This window comes from Pagrus major, chromosome 7, assembly GCF_040436345.1.
Source record: "Pagrus major chromosome 7, Pma_NU_1.0".
NCBI lineage: Eukaryota > Metazoa > Chordata > Actinopteri > Spariformes > Sparidae > Pagrus > Pagrus major.
This window is the reverse complement of record NC_133221.1, coordinates 23,664,262-23,683,573: the sequence shown is the minus strand read 5'-3', so window position 1 is coordinate 23,683,573 and position 19,312 is coordinate 23,664,262. Positions and strand designations below refer to the sequence as shown.

The 19,312-nt window shown below is 40.9% G+C and overlaps 1 protein-coding gene across 1 annotated transcript in view; it reads left to right on the top strand.

The window, feature by feature from the left end:
• Window positions 1-19,312, top strand: part of LOC140999389 (helicase ARIP4-like) — a 79,701-nt gene that overhangs the window by 9,641 nt on the left and 50,748 nt on the right. Inside the window, exon 2 of the mRNA XM_073469749.1 lies at window positions 11,466-11,615. Within this exon, the coding sequence (XP_073325850.1) occupies window positions 11,504-11,615 (112 nt within the window). The 5' untranslated portion in view covers window positions 11,466-11,503. The remainder of the gene's footprint in view (window positions 1-11,465; window positions 11,616-19,312) is intronic.

Sequence of the window (19,312 nt, the reverse complement as noted above, 5' to 3'; positions counted from 1 at the left end):
GTTTGAGTAGCAGGTTAAATGTGAACTCATCCATCTATCCAACTGGAACAAATGGGAATCAGAACTGCTGTCAGAGCCAGACGTCTCTGCAGCTGCTCCACAGTGCTAAATATTACAGAAAGCTTGAATGCCACAGTCTAGAGACATATGTGCCACATTAATGTATAAACAGATTGATGGTCCGAAAGTGTTTTTCTTCTTACTCGCTTTCACTTGATTAGCAGAGATAAGGCCGAGCCACCGTTGTTTAACTCTCCAGACTGTTTTTGTCCCATTAATGATTAAGCTCGCGGGTCAGAACGTGTTTGACTAATGAGGTAGCTCATAGTTTCGCAACTGTTGATTGTTATATTAACAGTAACCTTCAGTACACCCTGATTGAATGTACCATTCAATATATGTCTAAGAATGACTAGTTAGCTATTATTTTATTATCAATGATTTTCCAATGAATCATTTAGTCAATAAAATGGTCACTGGTCAACAACAATGTCCGTCACAGTTTCCTGAGCTTCCCAAGATGTCTTAAAATATTAAGTTCTGTCCAAGCACCAGTGTATTACCTAAATAAATTTAGTTTAAAAATGATTTAAAACAGAATAAAATGGCAAATATTGACATCTCAGAGGCAGGAAGCAGTGAATGGCAAGTAATTTACACTAGGATGGCACTGAGTAGCGCGCATACCTCCACTAATGCCCAACAGTCCACTTTTTTACTCACCCATACATACCAGCCATCTAAATAGGCCTGATTTTTTTTTTTTTAATCAAGATCCATGTGTTATTTCCTGAGGAATTAATGAAAGTAATGAAAAATGCCCTATCTCACAATGTTAAAGACGCACACACACGTTTGGGCTCAGCTATCAATACTTTTATTCTGCACCATATGTTTGATGAACAATCTGTCTTCCACACTTTTCCTTGTTGGTTCACTTCCTCTTTTTACAATTGTAGTACTTCTGATAAACCTGAGAGAGGAGATAAAAGTTGGCAGAGACAGATGGAACAATCTCAGATCGGATTTCTTTTGATAAACATTTTCTGGCTCGCCAATGTGGTTTACAAAAGAATTTGTCTTGATAGTGGAAAGAAATTGATTTCTGTGGAGAGAAATCATAGTTGCTTGTGCCCGTGACTCAGAATGAAGCTTATCATTGATCACTGTTTAACTTCTGAGTCATAAGATCTCACACCTCACACACCTCAACAGAATATTGGATAAATGATGATAATTATTGTAATTACTATAAAGAAAAATATCATTTTCGTCCACAAACGTAAGCTTTTCCATCATAAAGGTGACTTTTCAGAATCAGTCCAGTCTTCTTCTTGTCAACCTGAAGCCATTCCTCTGCAGCATAATAAGCTGCCTACTGCTGTGTCAAGGTTATTATAGGTTATACAGAGGAGACCCTTCCCCACCACTGTCCCCATGTGAACCCAAAACAACCTCAATGAACCCGCTGCACCTTCACTGATTGGCTGGAGAGCAGCCAGCAGGGTCCAATCAGTGTCCATCTTGCACAATGATTTCCGATCCCTCCCTCGCTGCTTCTTGACCCCTCCCCGTTCATCTAGATGGACTCAGAGTATTGATCAAGAGTGCGAGCTCCTGCATTACTCAGTGCCAAATCTCTTCATTTGATGCTCTGCAGCAGACGTTGGAACAAAAATGAACATGGTGTTTTGACTTTGACTGTCAATAACTCAATGAATTTAGAATAATTTAATTTGTGTCTTCACTGGCTTGTAAAGCTCTGGAACAAGAGGTACAATCCGTGGAGGGTGTGTTTTTCTTCTCTTCTCGTTGTCTTTGTTAAATTGAGCTCAGATGCTGCAGGCCAAAGGAAGCTCAGGTGGGTGGGGATTAGAAATGACACCCAGGTGGGATTGCCTCGAGGGTTAACCTGTTTAAAAATATCCTCTGAGGCGAGTGGGTTCAGGTCAGCATTGTTCACTGATCCAGGTCACCAATTTGTGCATGTGACCTCTCGGTCAAAGTGTTCAATGCAGGCTAATCCTGTATAAACTTGTACGCATTGTAGGTATTTACAGCTTCAAGGACCGAATTAGAAAAACAGTTTGCGTCCAAATGAGACGCAGCAGGCTGCAGGTGTGGGAGGAATGTACAGTCAGTTACAGGTCAGGTACTTTAAGCTTGGTTCTTGATCTCTGTGACTTGGCTTTTTGAATGTGTTGTTTAATATTATGTAAACAAAGCAAATACTACACAATGGTCATAAGACTGAAGGAAATTGTTTGGTTTTTTTTAGCAATTACGAGCACTGTGGTGGTTTTTAAGGTTTTTCAAATTCAATGTTTAGGTTTCCAGTTAGTGCAACCTAACAAAAATGTTATGCCCCCAATGTTGGAAGATCCATTATTGGAGCATCACTAATGTTTGCTATGTTTATTGTATAATGAGCACCAAACACAAAGTACAGTTGATGTTGATGGGATTGTCTTTAGTTTTGCTGGTATTTATTCATAAACCAAAAATGATGGACTGACCAACAGCCCAGCATTGTCATCCCTACCACCATATTCCTAGCAAGGCTGAAAAACTATAATCCTGTTGTACTACAGCTCTTTGTTTGTAAGGAACGCCCTGCTAACTTTTAATGATACTTCTTGTTTCCATAGAGTTTAAATACACTTAGCGTCTTCCAGTGAATGTAATGTAATATTATAACATTTTATTATGAGAAACAATCAATCGGAAAATCACGTCCCTTTTTCCCCCTCACCAGTAAAATAACAGCAAATGTTAAGAATTATAATGTGATAAATAGACCACAGAGACTTAAAACAAAAAAATACAACTAGCTGCACTGACACACATTAGGTAAAGATGAACTTTGTGTGTGTGTGTGTGTGTGTGTGTGTGTGTGTGTGTGTGTGTGTGTGTGTGTGTGTGTGTGTGTGTGTGTGTGTGTCATACTGCCTTTGATTGAGAGCAACCTGACTTGATGATTTAACCCCCACCCTCCCTCCCTCTCCACCCTCCCTCCCTCCCTCCCCACCACCACCACCATCAGCAGGCTTCAGTATTGTGTAATTCTGTTACACAAGCGAGGGGATGTGATGCAGATCTTCTAAGTCTGTGAGCCAGTCCAATATAAAAGGAAAGGTGTTATACAATATCCATTTTCAGAGCCATATACTAGCGTTGGAGGGTTTTAGTATTCTTGCAAATGAATTGGAAATGGGCGGTGCCACAGCCGTCGGCGCAGTGCGTCAACAGTCTGTCGGGCTGTTAGTGAGTTTATCGAAGGAGGAGACTAATCTGTTGTTAATGGTAGTAAATGAAAGGAAACTGTCTCTACCAAAAGAAAAAAATGGAGGCTACAAGAATGGGTTCCATTCATTTTATGGTGCTTTTTAGGTTTTTTTTCCTGCTGATGTGTATTCTCCCTGTCACATCCATCTCAGACAGTCAACAGGGTTGATTTGTTCAGCAGTGGCTATTTATTCCTTTTTCATGTGAAGGTGAGCTACAAGGGAAGTCTTCATTCTGTCATTTTTTCCGAGCTCATCATAGATATAGCCCTGAATTCCAACGGTGTTTCAATGAAATGGATCTCAGATTGTGCCAAATCAGGCTTTTTAAGTAAGTTCAAGGTTCTTTATCCTGCCCCCTCCTTCTCTCTGTCTTTCAATGTGTCTCCTCCCTCCCTCGTTTAAATCTGCTCTGAGCTCCTGCAGCGTTTATAATGAGGCCCTGGTACACAATGTTCAATGCCAGTGACATATGAAACCAGGCTACGCGGTCGGCGTGAGCGTGTGTGTTTGTGTGTGGTTGTACATACATATTTGTGACACTGTTTTCAATCCCAGACCTTGACAATGAGGACATCTTGTCATTTGTTGATTTCTTCAAAGAACTGTTTTGAGGCTTAGATTGAGTTTAGGTTAAGATGAGGAGCACGAGAATGTGTGTCAGCGAGCGTAGAGGTATAAGTATGTGTTTGTGTGTCTTTGGTTGTGTGTGTGTGTTTGCATCTTGGCATACATCTTGTATAACTTTTTTCTAGTAAGCTGAACAGTGGCATTATTAGCAAGATCTTATGTAATGCAGCTTATGCAAGCAGCTGTCTTCTCTCTGCCCTCCTCCTTTATCATTTGTTTTTATTTCTCCCCCCTAACTCACTCTCTCTCTCTCTCTCTCTCTCTCTCTCTCTCTCTCTCTCTCTCTCCCTCCCTCTCTCTCTCTTATCTTTCTAGAGGTAATTACATGGTTTCTGTGAGTGCATATGTGAAGTGTAACGTCTCCTATATTTTATCCAATAAACCCTGAATAGGACACATTTCATGTGTTCTCAGTTTATATGACTGTGATGTGAAAGAGGCTGTATGTATGTATGTTCACCCCCGTTGAACCAGAATGTACCAGAAGATACAGTCCAAGGTGTGTGATGTTATATTACATCATTACCAAGACAGGAAGTACACAATTCACACAGAGAAGAGGCACTTTCATCAGAAATCGAAGGGGACGATTTCACAGACTTTTGCACTTGACTGACTTATTTAATATTAAAGTTCCCACACACATGTTGTTTGTTAAGGTTGGCTCAAGTTGGTTGAAGGGAAGGTGAAGTATGCTGGACATTAACAATGCATTCACAAGTTAATTTCTGATCAGTTTCAGTTTCATTTTCACGCAGAAACAAAGACATTACAGATGTGATGACAGGTCAGGAATACTCCCACTAAATAAATATCTGAAGCATATATGACACATCAGTCTGACCCCCTGAATAAGGTAATTATCATTATAGTCAGGGCTCCATCCACAGTCTCCCTGTGGCTACTGCTCCCAGGTTAAAGCCCCTTATTAGACAAAGCTCTGAATGTGCTGGGATCTGTTTCCCTCCAGGATGCAGTGAAACACCACACTGTAGCAACTATTATCTCCTCTAAGTCTTAACTGGAGCCACGTGAAAGTTTCCATTCATGCAAACCAAAGCAATTTTGCAGCACAAAAAGCTACAAATAAATTAAAGCTAAGCAATGTCTCAATATTATATTGTTATCATGATATGAGGCTACATATTGCCTCAAGAGTTGTCTTAACTGTTGTCTTTTTCTGGTTCAAAAATCTGCATCAACAGGAGAGAAGATGTGCTGTGATGTGCGCTGGCATTTTTTATTTGTGCGTGCGTGCGTGTTGTTAATAACAATGAATCAAAAGAGTAATGAACAGAGTACCTGATAATGAAATCAAGAAAAGTTAAGGTTTTACTTTCATAACGAACCTCAGCTGTCCGTGTATCTTGAGATATTCTGGTTCCATGTTGTGATCTCCCGCCGGTTCAGGCTTCAGTGTTGTCCTATTTTTTACTAGGGAAATTTAGGTTATCTCACCCCCTCCCCCCTTTGGTCATGGGGGTGTTTTTAAGGACACCAGACAGGCCAGACTGCTCCCCTCCCCCGCTGCTTCCCCATACACCCCCTCTCTCCCACAGCTCATCCCGTCTCTGTCCATCTCCCCCGTCATTCTTCATGCCTCTCTCTCTTATTTTTATTCCTCTCTTTGTGCTTTTTATATTTTGCCCTCATCACCACCCTGGTTCCATATTCACTGAATGTAGATTGCCTCTTACTCTGTCTGGCCCTGTCAAAACTAATGCTGCACTCCACAATGCAAAGTTGGCTGACTCAGATGTGCTTTGAACGCCTCTTTGGCCTGCTGACTACATGAGGTTATGTAAGGTAAGATGGTGTAGAGGGTAAAACATGAAAAGTTCTCTTTCTTTCTTCTTTTTTTGCACTCTGTGAGTATTTGAAGAGAGTTTAAATGGTTTGAATGTTTTTGCAAGTTTATAGTTATTGCTTTAGCACAAATGAAGATCTGTGTGCGTATTGTGCTAGTTATGCTACAGTGCTAACTACAAACATGTTGAAGTAAACATTTATGTAACGCTATGATCCTACCCTCTCACTGAAGGTACATAGTGCAGACACAAGTGATAGGGGGGCAGAGTGGCTGAGACAGAGACCCCATTCACCCTGTTACAAGACACTGTACCGTCAAAATGATTTTGAAGCTGTTATTTTAAGGTTAAAAAATGTATAATCAGCACATATCGGACAACAAATATGCTGATACTGAAATATCTGGGTTTTTTTCATCACGAACATGCCAGAAAACAGGGAACAGAAAGCATATACCTCATCAGACTACATCCAGAAGATGTTAAAACTTGTTTCGCTCCTTTCTCATCTCTGTTGAGAGTTGCACATGTGCAGTGGCAGGCAGCTGGCAAGGCTCAGGTAGTGACATAGAAGCCACAGTGGTTACTTTTGTGATATCTTTGACTTCAGACGGTTTATCAAACTCAGAGCCGACTGAACGATGTTTGAGCGCTGCTTGAACAGAGACGGATGGAAAAGTACTGTAAGCCAGCAGCCTTAACATCATCTTGCCTGGATAAACAACATATGCATACTTCTCTGCATTACATCCATCTCTTGCATGTTTTCCTGTTTACATTGACTTGAAGTGTCAGTGGTGAATGCTTTGTGACGTGCTGTTCTGCCTTTGTTGTTTGTGTTGTGCTGTGAGCAATAGTTGGATTTAAATCCCGAAAAGGTCAGGTTGAGTATTCAACTGCACTCTTTTCACTTCCTCAGTCTGTAAACTGTCTTGTTCACTGTCAAACCAACAGGAAAGGCCTGTGATGAACCCTGAGAAGCAGGTATCAGATCAGTGCAGAGTCAACACATCTAACTTTCACACAGGGAGGACACAACAACACAAACACCTGCACATAACAGAACCGCCTCGTGCAATCCATTGCAACATCCCTGCAATAAATCCTACTTTTCTGAAGCTTTCTTTTTGAAACTGTGAAGGATTTATCCTCACCTCTGGGCTTGTGCATTTGACGCTGTAAATCTAGCCGAATGATTTCATTACATTTTAATGTGCTCAAATAATTCTTTAAGTACCTCCAGGTAGTTAAAAGGGTCATGTCAGGTAAGAAGAAATCTAAAACCAAGAGTCTAACCTACATGCGGTTGAGCTTCTCAGAGCAGCAAACATATGCTGTATGTTACGTAAGTTATTTTACAGCCTGGATGCCTGACATGAACAGTTTGGCCTGCTTTCCTCTGCTATATAAAGTTACATAAAGCTTGATGGCAATGAATCAAGTGGTTTTTGGCTGGATGTGATTTTCCTCTTTATGTAGGGTAAAACCAAGCTGTACGTCTGTGGGAGTTTCAAATGACCTACATTTGACGATGTGCTACTCAAGTCAAGTTGCTTTTAGGCACTTTTTGAACAAGAAAGATTCTTGAGAGCGTCCTAAAAGTTTTCCTGTTTATTCTTTAAGCAAGAAACTTATTTTTTAACAGTACCCTGCACTAAAATGGCAAATAGTCTTCAGTACAGAACTAAGATGTTAAAAATGAGCTGAAAGACCTCTGTGACCTCTTGATGACAGGTTTTTCCATGTCAGGTTTAAGATAGTTACTCTGCTTGGCTTTAAATTGCAGCCTGAGACACAGATACACAAACAGTATGTTCACACACACCAGTAAGAGGCCCACATAAAGACTTCTCAGCCAAAATCTGCAGCCAACACTTCTCTGGCATGTTACATAAGAATGTCACTGATCCAACTACAGAATGTGCTTCTTCCCAATTTACTGTAGTGCTCTTTGGTAACAGTGGTTAGTCTGTGGTTGATAATCTTGTTGCGGTTTCCAGGTAACTAGTTTATAAATCAGAGAGTGGACAAAGAAAACCACTTACATCTGGCTTTTATCCTCAGCTGGCAAGGTTACAGTTGGCATTCATTCTCAAGTCAAATTACTCTCCAGGAGTGTATTGACTCCAGCTCCGATTGACTGTGTTAGAAACATGACACGCGTTTGGTCACGTACATTTTTGCCCCTTTTCTGGCGCAGTACTATGACGAGTGTTGAAATTCTTGACATCGGCGTGTAACTCCTTTGCCATATGTCTCCGTTCAAATAGCACCCGATCACTGTTAAGCCTGCATTTGAGTTTGAAAGAGACTTAAGTCAAAGAATAAAATTGTCACTGGCCTCCATGCTGCTTTCTGCTGCTCCTTGTATTTACCACTGCAAAGTTGAACGTGACATTTCAGAAAAACAATGTAACTGCAAACTAGTCAACTGGCAGTTTAGCAGGTTTACCCAAGCGAAAAAAACCCTGAAACACGCTAATTTTGATGTAAAAAATATTGTTAATATGGTAAACATCAGCATGTTAGCATTGCCATGTATGAGCATTTTATCATACTTATATTAGCATTTAGCTCACAGCTGGTGTTATTCCAGTGCAAGATTTTCCCAAGATTAAAGGAGCTCCTGTTTATGTTCACTGGTGTAGGCGGAAAGAGTCTCACATGGTTGTGTCGCCACACGAAAGTCCTTGGGAGGAGGTTAAAAACCACGAGTCACGTCCTGTAATCTACCAGCAGCAAACATTGGTTTCTTTAACCCATCTGATCTTTGCCTAACCCACTGTAGGAAACAGGATCAGTGCTGCAGCAGTGATTACGAGTGCGTGGTCAGGGGGCTCTTCACACAGTCCTCGAGCTGATTGAGGAGGTTTCACAGGAAAATGAGCAGCAGTTTTATTTCATTCCCTGGAACATGAGCAGACTCAAATGGGGGCATGATGATTATTTGACTTTCAAACTTGCTGCTGTTATCATACCTACACTGCAGAATCCTGCAGTAAGTCATCTTTAACAAAGCTTAGCATGCATGGGATAAAATCTGAAATCCATTGTGTTTTGGGAAACCAGAACATCAGAGTAAAGGTGACTTCACCAGGTCCGTGGTTACTGGTTTTCAGCCCAGCAACAAGTCCATGAAGTCGAGATTGGTTAGATTTATGAGGCATTTAAAACTGCGCCTGTCGGACCAATAAGTCAACTTGGCTGGAGCCTACCTGTTGTGTAACCTGCTGTGTAATGTTATGCAAGGTGAGCTGGCAGGTGATCAAGCGTAAACCTTGCTGTGATACCTCTGTGTGTCTGGGCTCATCTGAGGGGGAGTGCAAATTATTCAAAGCCTTTGTATTTAAGCAAGGCGATTATTCTGTATGGTGGTAGATTTAGGCCAAGGAAACGCTTCACTGTAATAACTCAGAGGCCTCAGTGAATGAGATTTATGTGTGTCTCATTTAAAAAATGCATGGAGACTGTCTTTGTTTTCTAAACAGCCGAGAAATTCTGTGGTGTCAAGGTTTCTTTAATACTGCTGTGGATTATTGCATATTGTTTTGTTCCTTATGTAATTGCTTTGAAGAGCACAATTTAAGTAATGATTATGATTCTTGTTGCACGTAACTGAATTACAGTGCTATAAAACAAAGGAGGAACAGAACTTTGCTTTTACCAAACCACAGCTGATAATGAAGGGCACGGCTGCAGTCTGTGGTTTCAGTTTATGATTGTTTCACTCTGGCGCAGAGAAAAGCCTGTGAGTAATGTGAGTGTAATTTTCCTGCTGCTGAGACGTAGCTTTAAAAGCATCCTAGAAACTCTTGAGAGCTCTCCACCTCTCTCACCGTGTGTCTTTCTGTGTGGCACATTTCCCCTCTGTCCATCTGCTCTACGGCTCTGTCTTTCATCTGCCGGCCCTGATCTGTTACGTCTCTCACTCTCTCACAAAGGGCCTTTAAAATGCACCCGTCCTGTCGTCTAGTAAATTCAAAACCCTGGAAGTAAACTGTACTTAGAGTGCAGCAGGAGTGAAAGTATTTGTGTATTCTCCTGAGGAAAGGCAATGCATCAAACTATAACTAACTAGAATGTTTAAATTAAGTTAAAATGGCGAGCATATATCACAAATTTCCCTACAGGCAAGCTCTCTATATCTGCTTTAAAATATCTTTTTATATTTTACAGCAGTGTCACTTTAGCTATCCACTTCTTGATGTTTGATTCTCATGTCATTGATAGCTTTGATTCATTAAACAGAACCTGTGAACAATTTAAGAAAGCATATGATCCTTAAAGATTAGATTAGATCTCAACTTTAACTGTAGTCTTGTTTCATAACATGCATAGTTTGTATTCAACAAAGACCTCTCAGTGATGAGTGGCATTCTGTCTGTCTCTGTGTTGGGCGCAGGGTATTATTGCCATTTTTACCAAATGAAAAGTAAAAAATTGCAGAATTACTTCCTGTATTTTGGGAAACTCCCAAGATCCTTCAATGTTTTTATTTTTACCCTGTGGGACATAAAGGCAGGAAGAATTCTGTCATATTTCTCTATTACAAATTAAATTCCAGTTGAATGACTAAACCCATCTTATCCTAAATATGGGGTTTAATTAGTGATGATACAATGATGTGGGCGCATGTGTCCTTACCAAAGATCTCTACATGCAGATCCAATCTGGATACTCGTTTTTATAAAAAAAAAACATATTGCAACTTTTAAAGGACAAGGTCACCCAAAAATGAAAATGCAGTCATGAAATACTCGCCCATGCAGATGGAAAGTCAGGTGAAGTTTCCTAGTCCACAAATGTTTCTGGAGCTTCACAGCAAAACAGTGATGCAGCATTTCTTTAACAACTGATCATTAATAGGGACTTAAAAAAAAGCTTGTCATACAGCTCATCTGGTGCAATCTAAGTCTCAGGAAACCCCAAGATCCCGATTTGATTTGAAAAGATGTTAATAACAACACTTTAAGCTTAGCACCTACAGTGAAGATTTCAGCTTTAGCTAAAGGGTTCAGCTGTGTTGAGCTTGTAAATATTGTCTTTTCAACCAATTTGGGATCTTGAGGCTTCCGCAGATTAAGATCACTGTTTTGCTGTGAAGCTCGAGAAATGTTTTTTGAATTACAAAACTTCGCCTGACTTTCCATCAGCATGAGGGTGAGTAGATAATGACTTGAATTTCATTTTTGGGTGAGCTTATCCTCTTAGGTCAGGATGAGTGTTTGGGATTAGTCAGTAAAGGTTCCAGGAAATAGTTGTAAGTCTTGGCAAGTGACAAAACCATGTGGCTCATAACCTTTCAGCCGAGAGGTTCACATGCAGACCATGAATACTGAACAGGCATCGTCCACTTTTCTCTCTCACTGTAGTATCTTAATCTGCACTGGCACTGATCAACACAAACAAGGATTGTGATCGATGTGATTCATTTTGGTTTATGTAAGTGTACTTAATAGTTTTGTGCTGTCAGATTCAGTTACACAAAATCACCCTGTACTATGATACTGTGTAGAGGGCTTTGGCATGAGGGTAAAGCCAATTTTGAAACACTTGTAGAGTTTCCCCCTTCCTGTTATCTTTCCTCTCATGAGAACAGCTTCGAACTGTTTGTTCGCTGAGAGACAGATGGCAGATGAACAGAGACGAATCATTTACTGTACATCAAAAATTCATTTATTTTGTGTGTCTGTGCTTGTTCTTCCATTCATTCATACCTCCACTCTGTGTTTCGGCTTTGTAGTGTTGCCATGCTGAGGTAGCAGCAGCCTGCAGGTCAGGATGTCCGATGAAGAAGAGGAACGACTGAATTGGAGGAAAGGGGAGAGAGAGATCTGCTATGTGACGACTGATGAAGACAACGATGGCGACGACGAAGATGAGGGGATACCTGGTAAGTCAATATGAATATTATAAGCTAATCGCTACTGGTTGCTGTTTCACAATGTCCTCTTTGTTTTCACTATTAACATGAACAAGATCATTTAAATGAATCATACTGCTGTAGCACCAGATGTTCCTGGATCAGCTTCAGCTCTAACCTGAACTTAACGGTCTCACATGGAAAGTTGTCTTGCAGCAACGGGGTGAACTGCAGAACACACACAGAATTGAACGTAAGATACATAAAACTTGTGATATGAATGAAAAACTTATGTTCAAATCTATTTCATAAGCTCTCATAAAATACAGTGAGATCAAGCATAACTTAAAACCTGCGGTGCATTCAGCTTTGAAATTCTGGAAGACTCATCGTCTGCAGACACGTCACCTGGAGCTGATACCTGCGTAAAAAATCATGGGTTATCATATTGAACTTGGCATTTTTTTCAGGCTCATTCAAATAATTAAGTTTGGTGACGACTAGATGACATTTTTTGGAAAAACATAAAATATGTTTAAAGCACCTACAATTACCTTTTGTTTACTGTTGATTCTGGCGGCCCCTGTGGACAAAAGCGGTATGAGCACCACTACTTCTCGATCTCGATCTGGCTAGCATGTGCATTTGTTTTGGAAGACAGTGTATTTTTTAATGCTATTTTAAACACAACTTTTTGAAGAGATGCATGGAGATAAAGTAACGTATCTGTTGGTGGCTGTATGAGGTGGCAGGCATTAAGATGAACTCTAATATATGAAGAAGAAATGGTCCATTTCCTCACTTGTTTTGTTGTGCCAGTCATAGAGAGGCATCGGTATTAAGGGGGCTTTGTGGAACTTCAGTGTTGTGCTGGAAGCCAGCTGCTGGTGTTAGCAGACTCCATCTCTAAACGTTCACTTCTGTTGCTCGCACTGAAATGATTTCAGCCATCAAGAACGTGCAAAGTCAACAAACAACAAAACATATCATCCACAGGCTTTTATAGGCAACTGAGAGAGACGGAGACGGTCTCACTCCTCACATCATGTTACAATCTGCTCACATATAGCAAAAAAAAGTGATAAATACACGAATATTGCAATAAAGTGTTACAGTACATAGAGCCCCTTTTATATTAACTGTTTCATAACCAGTTAAAAACTATTGAAGTAATTTTAAGTGAACACTGGTGGGACCTAGAATAATCTTAAACTGAGGAATTCATCTGGGGAAAAAAATCATTTTTATTCTGTCTAATGGTTTAAGATGCACAAGCCAAGTGTGTTACAAATCTCTCTAAACTTTTCACATAATTTCATTAAATTCTGTCAAGTTGTTTCCAAAATATTCTGCTAATCTACAACAACTGAGACTGAAAACATCCTCCTTGGAGCAGATCTGTAAATAATACTTTGAACAAGCTGCAGTGAAAGACAAAACATAATGTACAACCACACCTTCTCATTTAACATATAACATTGCTGTTTTAAACGGAGGTTATAGAACAAAGTAAAGCAGCGACTGAACCGTCCACATGTGTGACCAGACCAGTTCTCCACATCAGCCTGTGGCCTTCTGTCCTCCCAGAGGAAACAAACTCCTCCAAACTCTCTTGTCTCCTCCTCTCATTTCTTCTATTGCCAGTATGTGTTACATAACCCAATGAATCATCTATTAGATTTATTAGATGCCGAGTCGTCTGTGTGTGTGTGTGTGGCGGTGTGTCTCTCGCACTGTGTTTTTGTGTGTAGGAGGTAAGATGTAAACTTTGGTTGGATAACTTGAATGGCGTCAGTCTTTGGATGACTTTGACCTCATTACGGGGAGAGAACAGCCTGCGGTTTTTAGTATTTACAGTCGTCAGGATTTGAAATGATGAGAGATGGAGGGAGGAGGGGCAGCGCCATCAGAAAGCACCTTGTTAACTTGTCGTCTCATTTCATGAACTTCATGTATCGCAGTAACGATCCTCCCACACTTGGACAGCTTTGAAGTTGATTTGCAGTTTAATAAACATCTCCAGTTCTGAAGTATTTAAGCGTAGACTAAATGAAAGAGACAAAGAGTGCAAGATTAACTGCAGGAATAACAGTTGTCCTTGGATTTCAAATATGCTTGCTCCCTTTCCTTTTGTATTTAGTGCTCTCACTACATGTGTGCTCTTGTACTTCTGTCTGTGTGAAAACCAACATGAGTTCGAGGCCTTGAACGGGCTGTTTGAGGGTTTTAGGGGGGGAAATGGGTTAAATAAGGAGCTAGAAAGATAATTATAGGTCTATCACATAAGTATAGAAATTGCATGATTTACTCCGTCCCAGCTTATTTTTTGGTTTATCACTCTGCCACAGTGAGAGGTTACACAAGCACATTATAAAAGCTCAACACCCACCCTGCACACACACACACACACACACACACACACGCACTCGCACACGCACACGCACACAGACAATATCTGTCTGTTTCTTTTCCAGAATGTCTTCACTCTTTCTTTTTCCGTCTTTATTATGTCATGTCCCCTCTTTTTGTTCCTTTTTTCACATATAAAAGACACTTCTAATACCTGCTGAACTCCTAACATGCTCTGCTAACCAGCATGTGTTAAAAGATGGTTTGTTTTGGCTTAAAACAACAGTATTTTGTCAAATTTACTTATTTTATAGAAATAGTGTTTTGGGCAAATTTTGCTGTAGCTACTAAACTTTTGTCCGGCCAGATATGTGAGTTGATCTTTAGTTACAATCCTAGAAATCCTACAATACTCTGCTCTCATTCCATTTGGATTGATCTAGTAGCTTAGACTGTGAGCAGAGCGAATCAAATAAATAGTTCAACATTGTAGGAAATAAGTTGCTGTCTTTCTACAAGTGAGATAAAAAGAGAAAAACTGCTTTTTTGGATGGATCTAGATCAGTGTTCTTAAACCCTGGTCCTCAGGGACCCTCGCCCTGATGTTTCCCTGCCCCAACAAATTAATTTCACAGATTCTAATGGCTCTTTATTAGGCTTCCGCAGAGCTTAATGATGAGCTGATTTGAATCAGGTGTGCTGAAGCAGGGAAACATCTAAAACATGCAGGGCAGGGGCCCCAACAACCAGGAATGAAGAACACTGATCTAGAGCCTGGTTAGCCTAGCTTAGCATAAAGATCGGAAGCAAAGAGAAACAGCTAGCCTGTCCAAAGTTCAAGATATGCCAACTAACATCTCTAAAGCTCACTACCTATGGCGGTTTATCTTGTTTGTTCAATTCGTGCACAAGCTGAAATGTAAAATTTTTGGTTTTAGGCGTAGCTATTTCTTGAGTTTGTCCATCCACCCATTCACTTCTGTGCACTATATCTAAACGGTTAATAGTAGAAATCAGCAGGCCATGTACTTCATCCAGAAGACATTACACTTGTTTTAATTCATTTCATCTGATTATTATTCAGATTATTTCTAGTAACTGTAGAAATACGATTCTTTGCACTGGGAGACCATGTACCACGTCTGGTTGACAAAATAATCTGGCAGCATGAGTAGAGGAGGCCAGGGCTTTTAACCTGGCGCTGATTACCTCAATCTGCCGCAGGTGTGTGTGATCAGCCATAGCTCAGGCCACCAGAAAGCCACGCCCACCAACCCCACAGCACGTCTGAAACACATCAGCACAGAACAACCACCCCAAAAAACACAAAAATAGTCCAAATGTAACGCCGAAAACCAATAAATATATTCTTAAAAGAAAAGGAATAAAAGTGAAAAAAAAGGCAAAATCACAGAAAAAGAAAGAGAGAAATAAAAGTAATGCAAAAATAGAAATTATTAATAATAATAAATAAAGAATAAAAAATCAATAAAGGACGCTAAGAACGATAAGGAGACAACATCAGACTTTAGTGTGCTGCTAACATTAGCTCAATATTACAGCTGAGGCTGATGGGAATGCCTTTACCTTTGATATAATGTATTTACAGCATTCGATTAGTATCGAACACAGAGCAGTATGACATCACCTATATGCAACAAACAAAGTCATTTCAAGCTGTAACTTGCAAATGAAAACATGTTGCCAAGTTTCCTTAGTGTCTTTTTGGTGTTCAGGACAAATTTCAACCCAAACCAGTGAAAAATGAGCGATTGGTGACGTTTTGAATACACATACAAGGAATCACAAAAATGCTGAAATTCAGCTCAGAGGGCCAAACTCCAAAAATTCATAACAGATGTTTGTTTTCAAAAAGTATTTGAAAACAAATGTTTTGTGTGTGTGTGTGTGTGTGTGTGTGTGTGTGTGTGTGTGTGTGTGTGTGTGTGTGTGTGTGTGTGTGTGTGTGTGTGTGTGTGTGTGTGTGTGTGTGTGAAATCAAAGAATCAAAGAAAAATAATTTTTGGCCAAAAGAATCAAAGCCAAATAGAACCTATAGAAGTATATATCAGGTCTTCAACATTTCTTCAGTCCGACTCTTCTTCAACCACTGACCCAGCCGTGAAAACAAGGGAAAGAAAAGCAAGGAAACACTTCAAGAAGAAGACGTCTGATACGGACAATATCTGTTTATCAGAGACAACAGCAATTTTCTGAGACCGATTATACCAGCCGAAGGAAATGGAGTTCTATAGCGAGCAGCCAGGAGACATGTCTCGGCAGAGACTTCTTCAAGAGCTGGAAGCGACAAAAAAGCAGCTGATAAAGCAGAAAACCCTGAAAGAAATGTACATCAACAGGGGAAAAGAAACAACCAGAGAGCTAGAGCGGCTGAGAAAGTACAGCAATGATGTAACTCTCAGCAACGCAAAGATAGCTACTCAGGTGAGAGATAACACCAGGCAGAAGAAGAAAAAGGACCTTCATAAAGATTATGAAGAGCTCCAAGTTGCCCATTTAATCAATGAGGAGAAGTTTCAAACTGACCTCCAGGCAGAGAAAGACAAGAACAAGCTTCTTCAAAAAGATCTGGATCAGATCAGTGTCTCCCACAATGAGCTCAGACTCAGGTATGAAACTGATGTCATTAAAGTCAGACAGCAGGTTGACACCCTTCAGCATGATCTTGTGAAGGAAATGCAGCAGAAGACAACTGTTGAAAAACAGTATGCAGAGCTGCAAATGGCACATAAACTCAGCCAGGACAAGTTTACAGCTGAACTCCAGGTGGAGGAGCAGAAGAACAAGTTTCTCCATGAAGAACTGGACAAGATCAGTGCTTCACAACAAGAGATCAGCCAAAGGTATAGAGCTGATGTCAACACTGTCAGACAGCAGGCTGAGACCCTTCAACATGAGCTTCAGAAGGAAGTCCAGCAAAGAAAACTCCTTCAACAAGAACATGAGGAGCTGAAAAGGGGACAAACATCCAGCCACGAGAAGTTCACTGCTGAGCTCCAGGTGGAGAAGCAGAAGAACAACCTAGTCCAAGACAAACTGGACAGGATCAGTGATATCAGCCAAAGGTATGAAACTGAAGTCATCACTGTGAGACAGCAGGCTGATACTCTGCAGTGGGAGCTTGAGAAGGAAGTCAAGTCTCACGCAGACACAGTGTCGAAAGGCTTGCAGATGATTACCAACTTGAGGGCTGAGCAGGATGACCTCCGTCACAGGATGACTGAGGAAATCAATAATCTCCAGCAAAACACCTTGGAGAAGGAGGGACATTATGAGAGACATCTGGAGGAGCTGAAAACTCAGCTTAATGTTCAGATCTCTCTCAACCTTGATCTCTCCACAGAGCTTAAGGCCTTGAAAGAAGTCCCTGAGGAGAAGCCGTGTGAGCAGCAGGAATCCATCCCTACTGCACCGGCCCCTGAACTTCTGGAGGTGACTCAAGTTCCCAAGGAGAAGCCGTGCGAGCAGGAGTCCATCACTACTGCACTGGCCCATGAACTTCTGGAGGTGACTCAAGTTCCCGAGGAGAAGGCGTGCGAGCAGGAGTCCATCACTACTGCACCGGCCCCTGAACTTCTGGAGGTGACTCAAGTTCCCGAGGAGAAGGCGTGCGAGCAGGAGTCCATCACTACTGCACCGGCCCCTGAACTTCTGGAGGTGACTCAAGTTCCCGAGGAGAAGGCGTGCGAGCAGGAGTCCATCACTACTGCACCGGCCCCTGAACTTCTGGAGGTGACTCAAGTTCCCGAGGAGAAGGCGTGCGAGCAGGAGTCCATCACTACTGCACTGGCCCCTGAACTTCTTGACGTGACTCAAGTCTCTGAGGAGAATCTCCCAGGCAAACCAAAAAAGACTGTCTGGAAAAGAGCCCGTCACTTTCTGGGATTGGGGAAACCAAAGAAGTGGAAGAAGTAAGATGGCTTCAACAACTCAAGCTGTCACATTCACCATCATACATCAACACCAAGGACATCTCTACTGCGGACAGCCAGTAGATACCATATGTCATCTGTGGTCGGGCATGGGGGGGGCAGTGTATCATCGTTACCTCCCACAGCAGCACACATATATCTTGCAGACATAGTACGGGGAGCTCTTCTTCAACCACTGACACAGCCGTGAAAATGAGGGAAAGAAAAGCTTCAAGAGGAAGACGTTTCTTCAAGAGCTGGAAGACACAAAAGAGCGGCTGAAAAAGCAGAACACCCTGAAAGAAATGTACATCAACAGGGGAAAAGAAACAACCAGAGAGCTAGAGCGGCTGAGAAAGTTCTCAGCAACGCAAAGATAGCTACTCAGGTGAGAGATAACACCAGGCAGAAGAAGAAAAAGGACCTTCATAAAGATGTCAACCAAAAAGCTGACATCTCGCAATCCGAAATGCTCCCCATACGGTGTCTTTCCGAAGTAACTTCAAGCTATATGTGTGCTATCTGTGTGGAGTTAACATGTCCTCCCCATGCCCCTGTGGGTTTCCCCCGGGTGCTCCGGTTTCTCCCACAATTTTCAAAACAATTGTTTAAATTTTGAATTGAATAAAAAAAAAATAATAATAATAATACATTGAAAAAAAAATTAAATAACTTTATTTTGTAGTATGTAGTAGTTGTACAGTAATGTATGCAAAATGTAGGACATTGTCTTTCTTGAGGTGGGAACACATTTTGCCCCTCAAGTGGTATTTCATTTTTTGCACACTGTCAACATGGATTGTCAAATGTCCTGATCAAGAGGGACATAACATTCATTCAGTAATGAAAACTAATTGACAAAAAACCTCTTAGAGCTATCCTTGCTCTTTGAAGCTGTACTTAGGCAGCGCTGTATATTAACCACACTTATCAATATCAACATGCTAACACGCTCAGAAGAGGAAGGCTAATATGTCAATGCAAAGTTAAGTTTATCATGTTCAATGGCGTACTTTAATAATAATAATAATAATAATAAACATTTATTTATACAGCACCTTTTTAAAAAGAGAGTTTTCAAAGTGCTTTGACAGTTAAGCTAAAGCAGGAAACTCAGGAGGACAATATTACAGAGTAAACACTCAACAGTCGAGACAAACACAAGGAAGGCGCGTCTAAAGCTTGTTAAAACAAGAAGGTAGAACAGAGAATGTAAAAACACAAAAATACATATATACATATATATAAAAGTATTAACAAGCCAGCAGGCTTAACTTAAACTTGCATCATAGCATTGTGTTTGAAAAGGGGCAAAAATTAGCGTGTCCACCTGAGTGTTGTGTCTTCATCACAGCCAATCGGAGCTGGTTTATCGGAGCTGATAAACACCTGTGACTGCACAATCATTTGAAGCCCAAGTGAATGCCACTTGTACACATTTACATT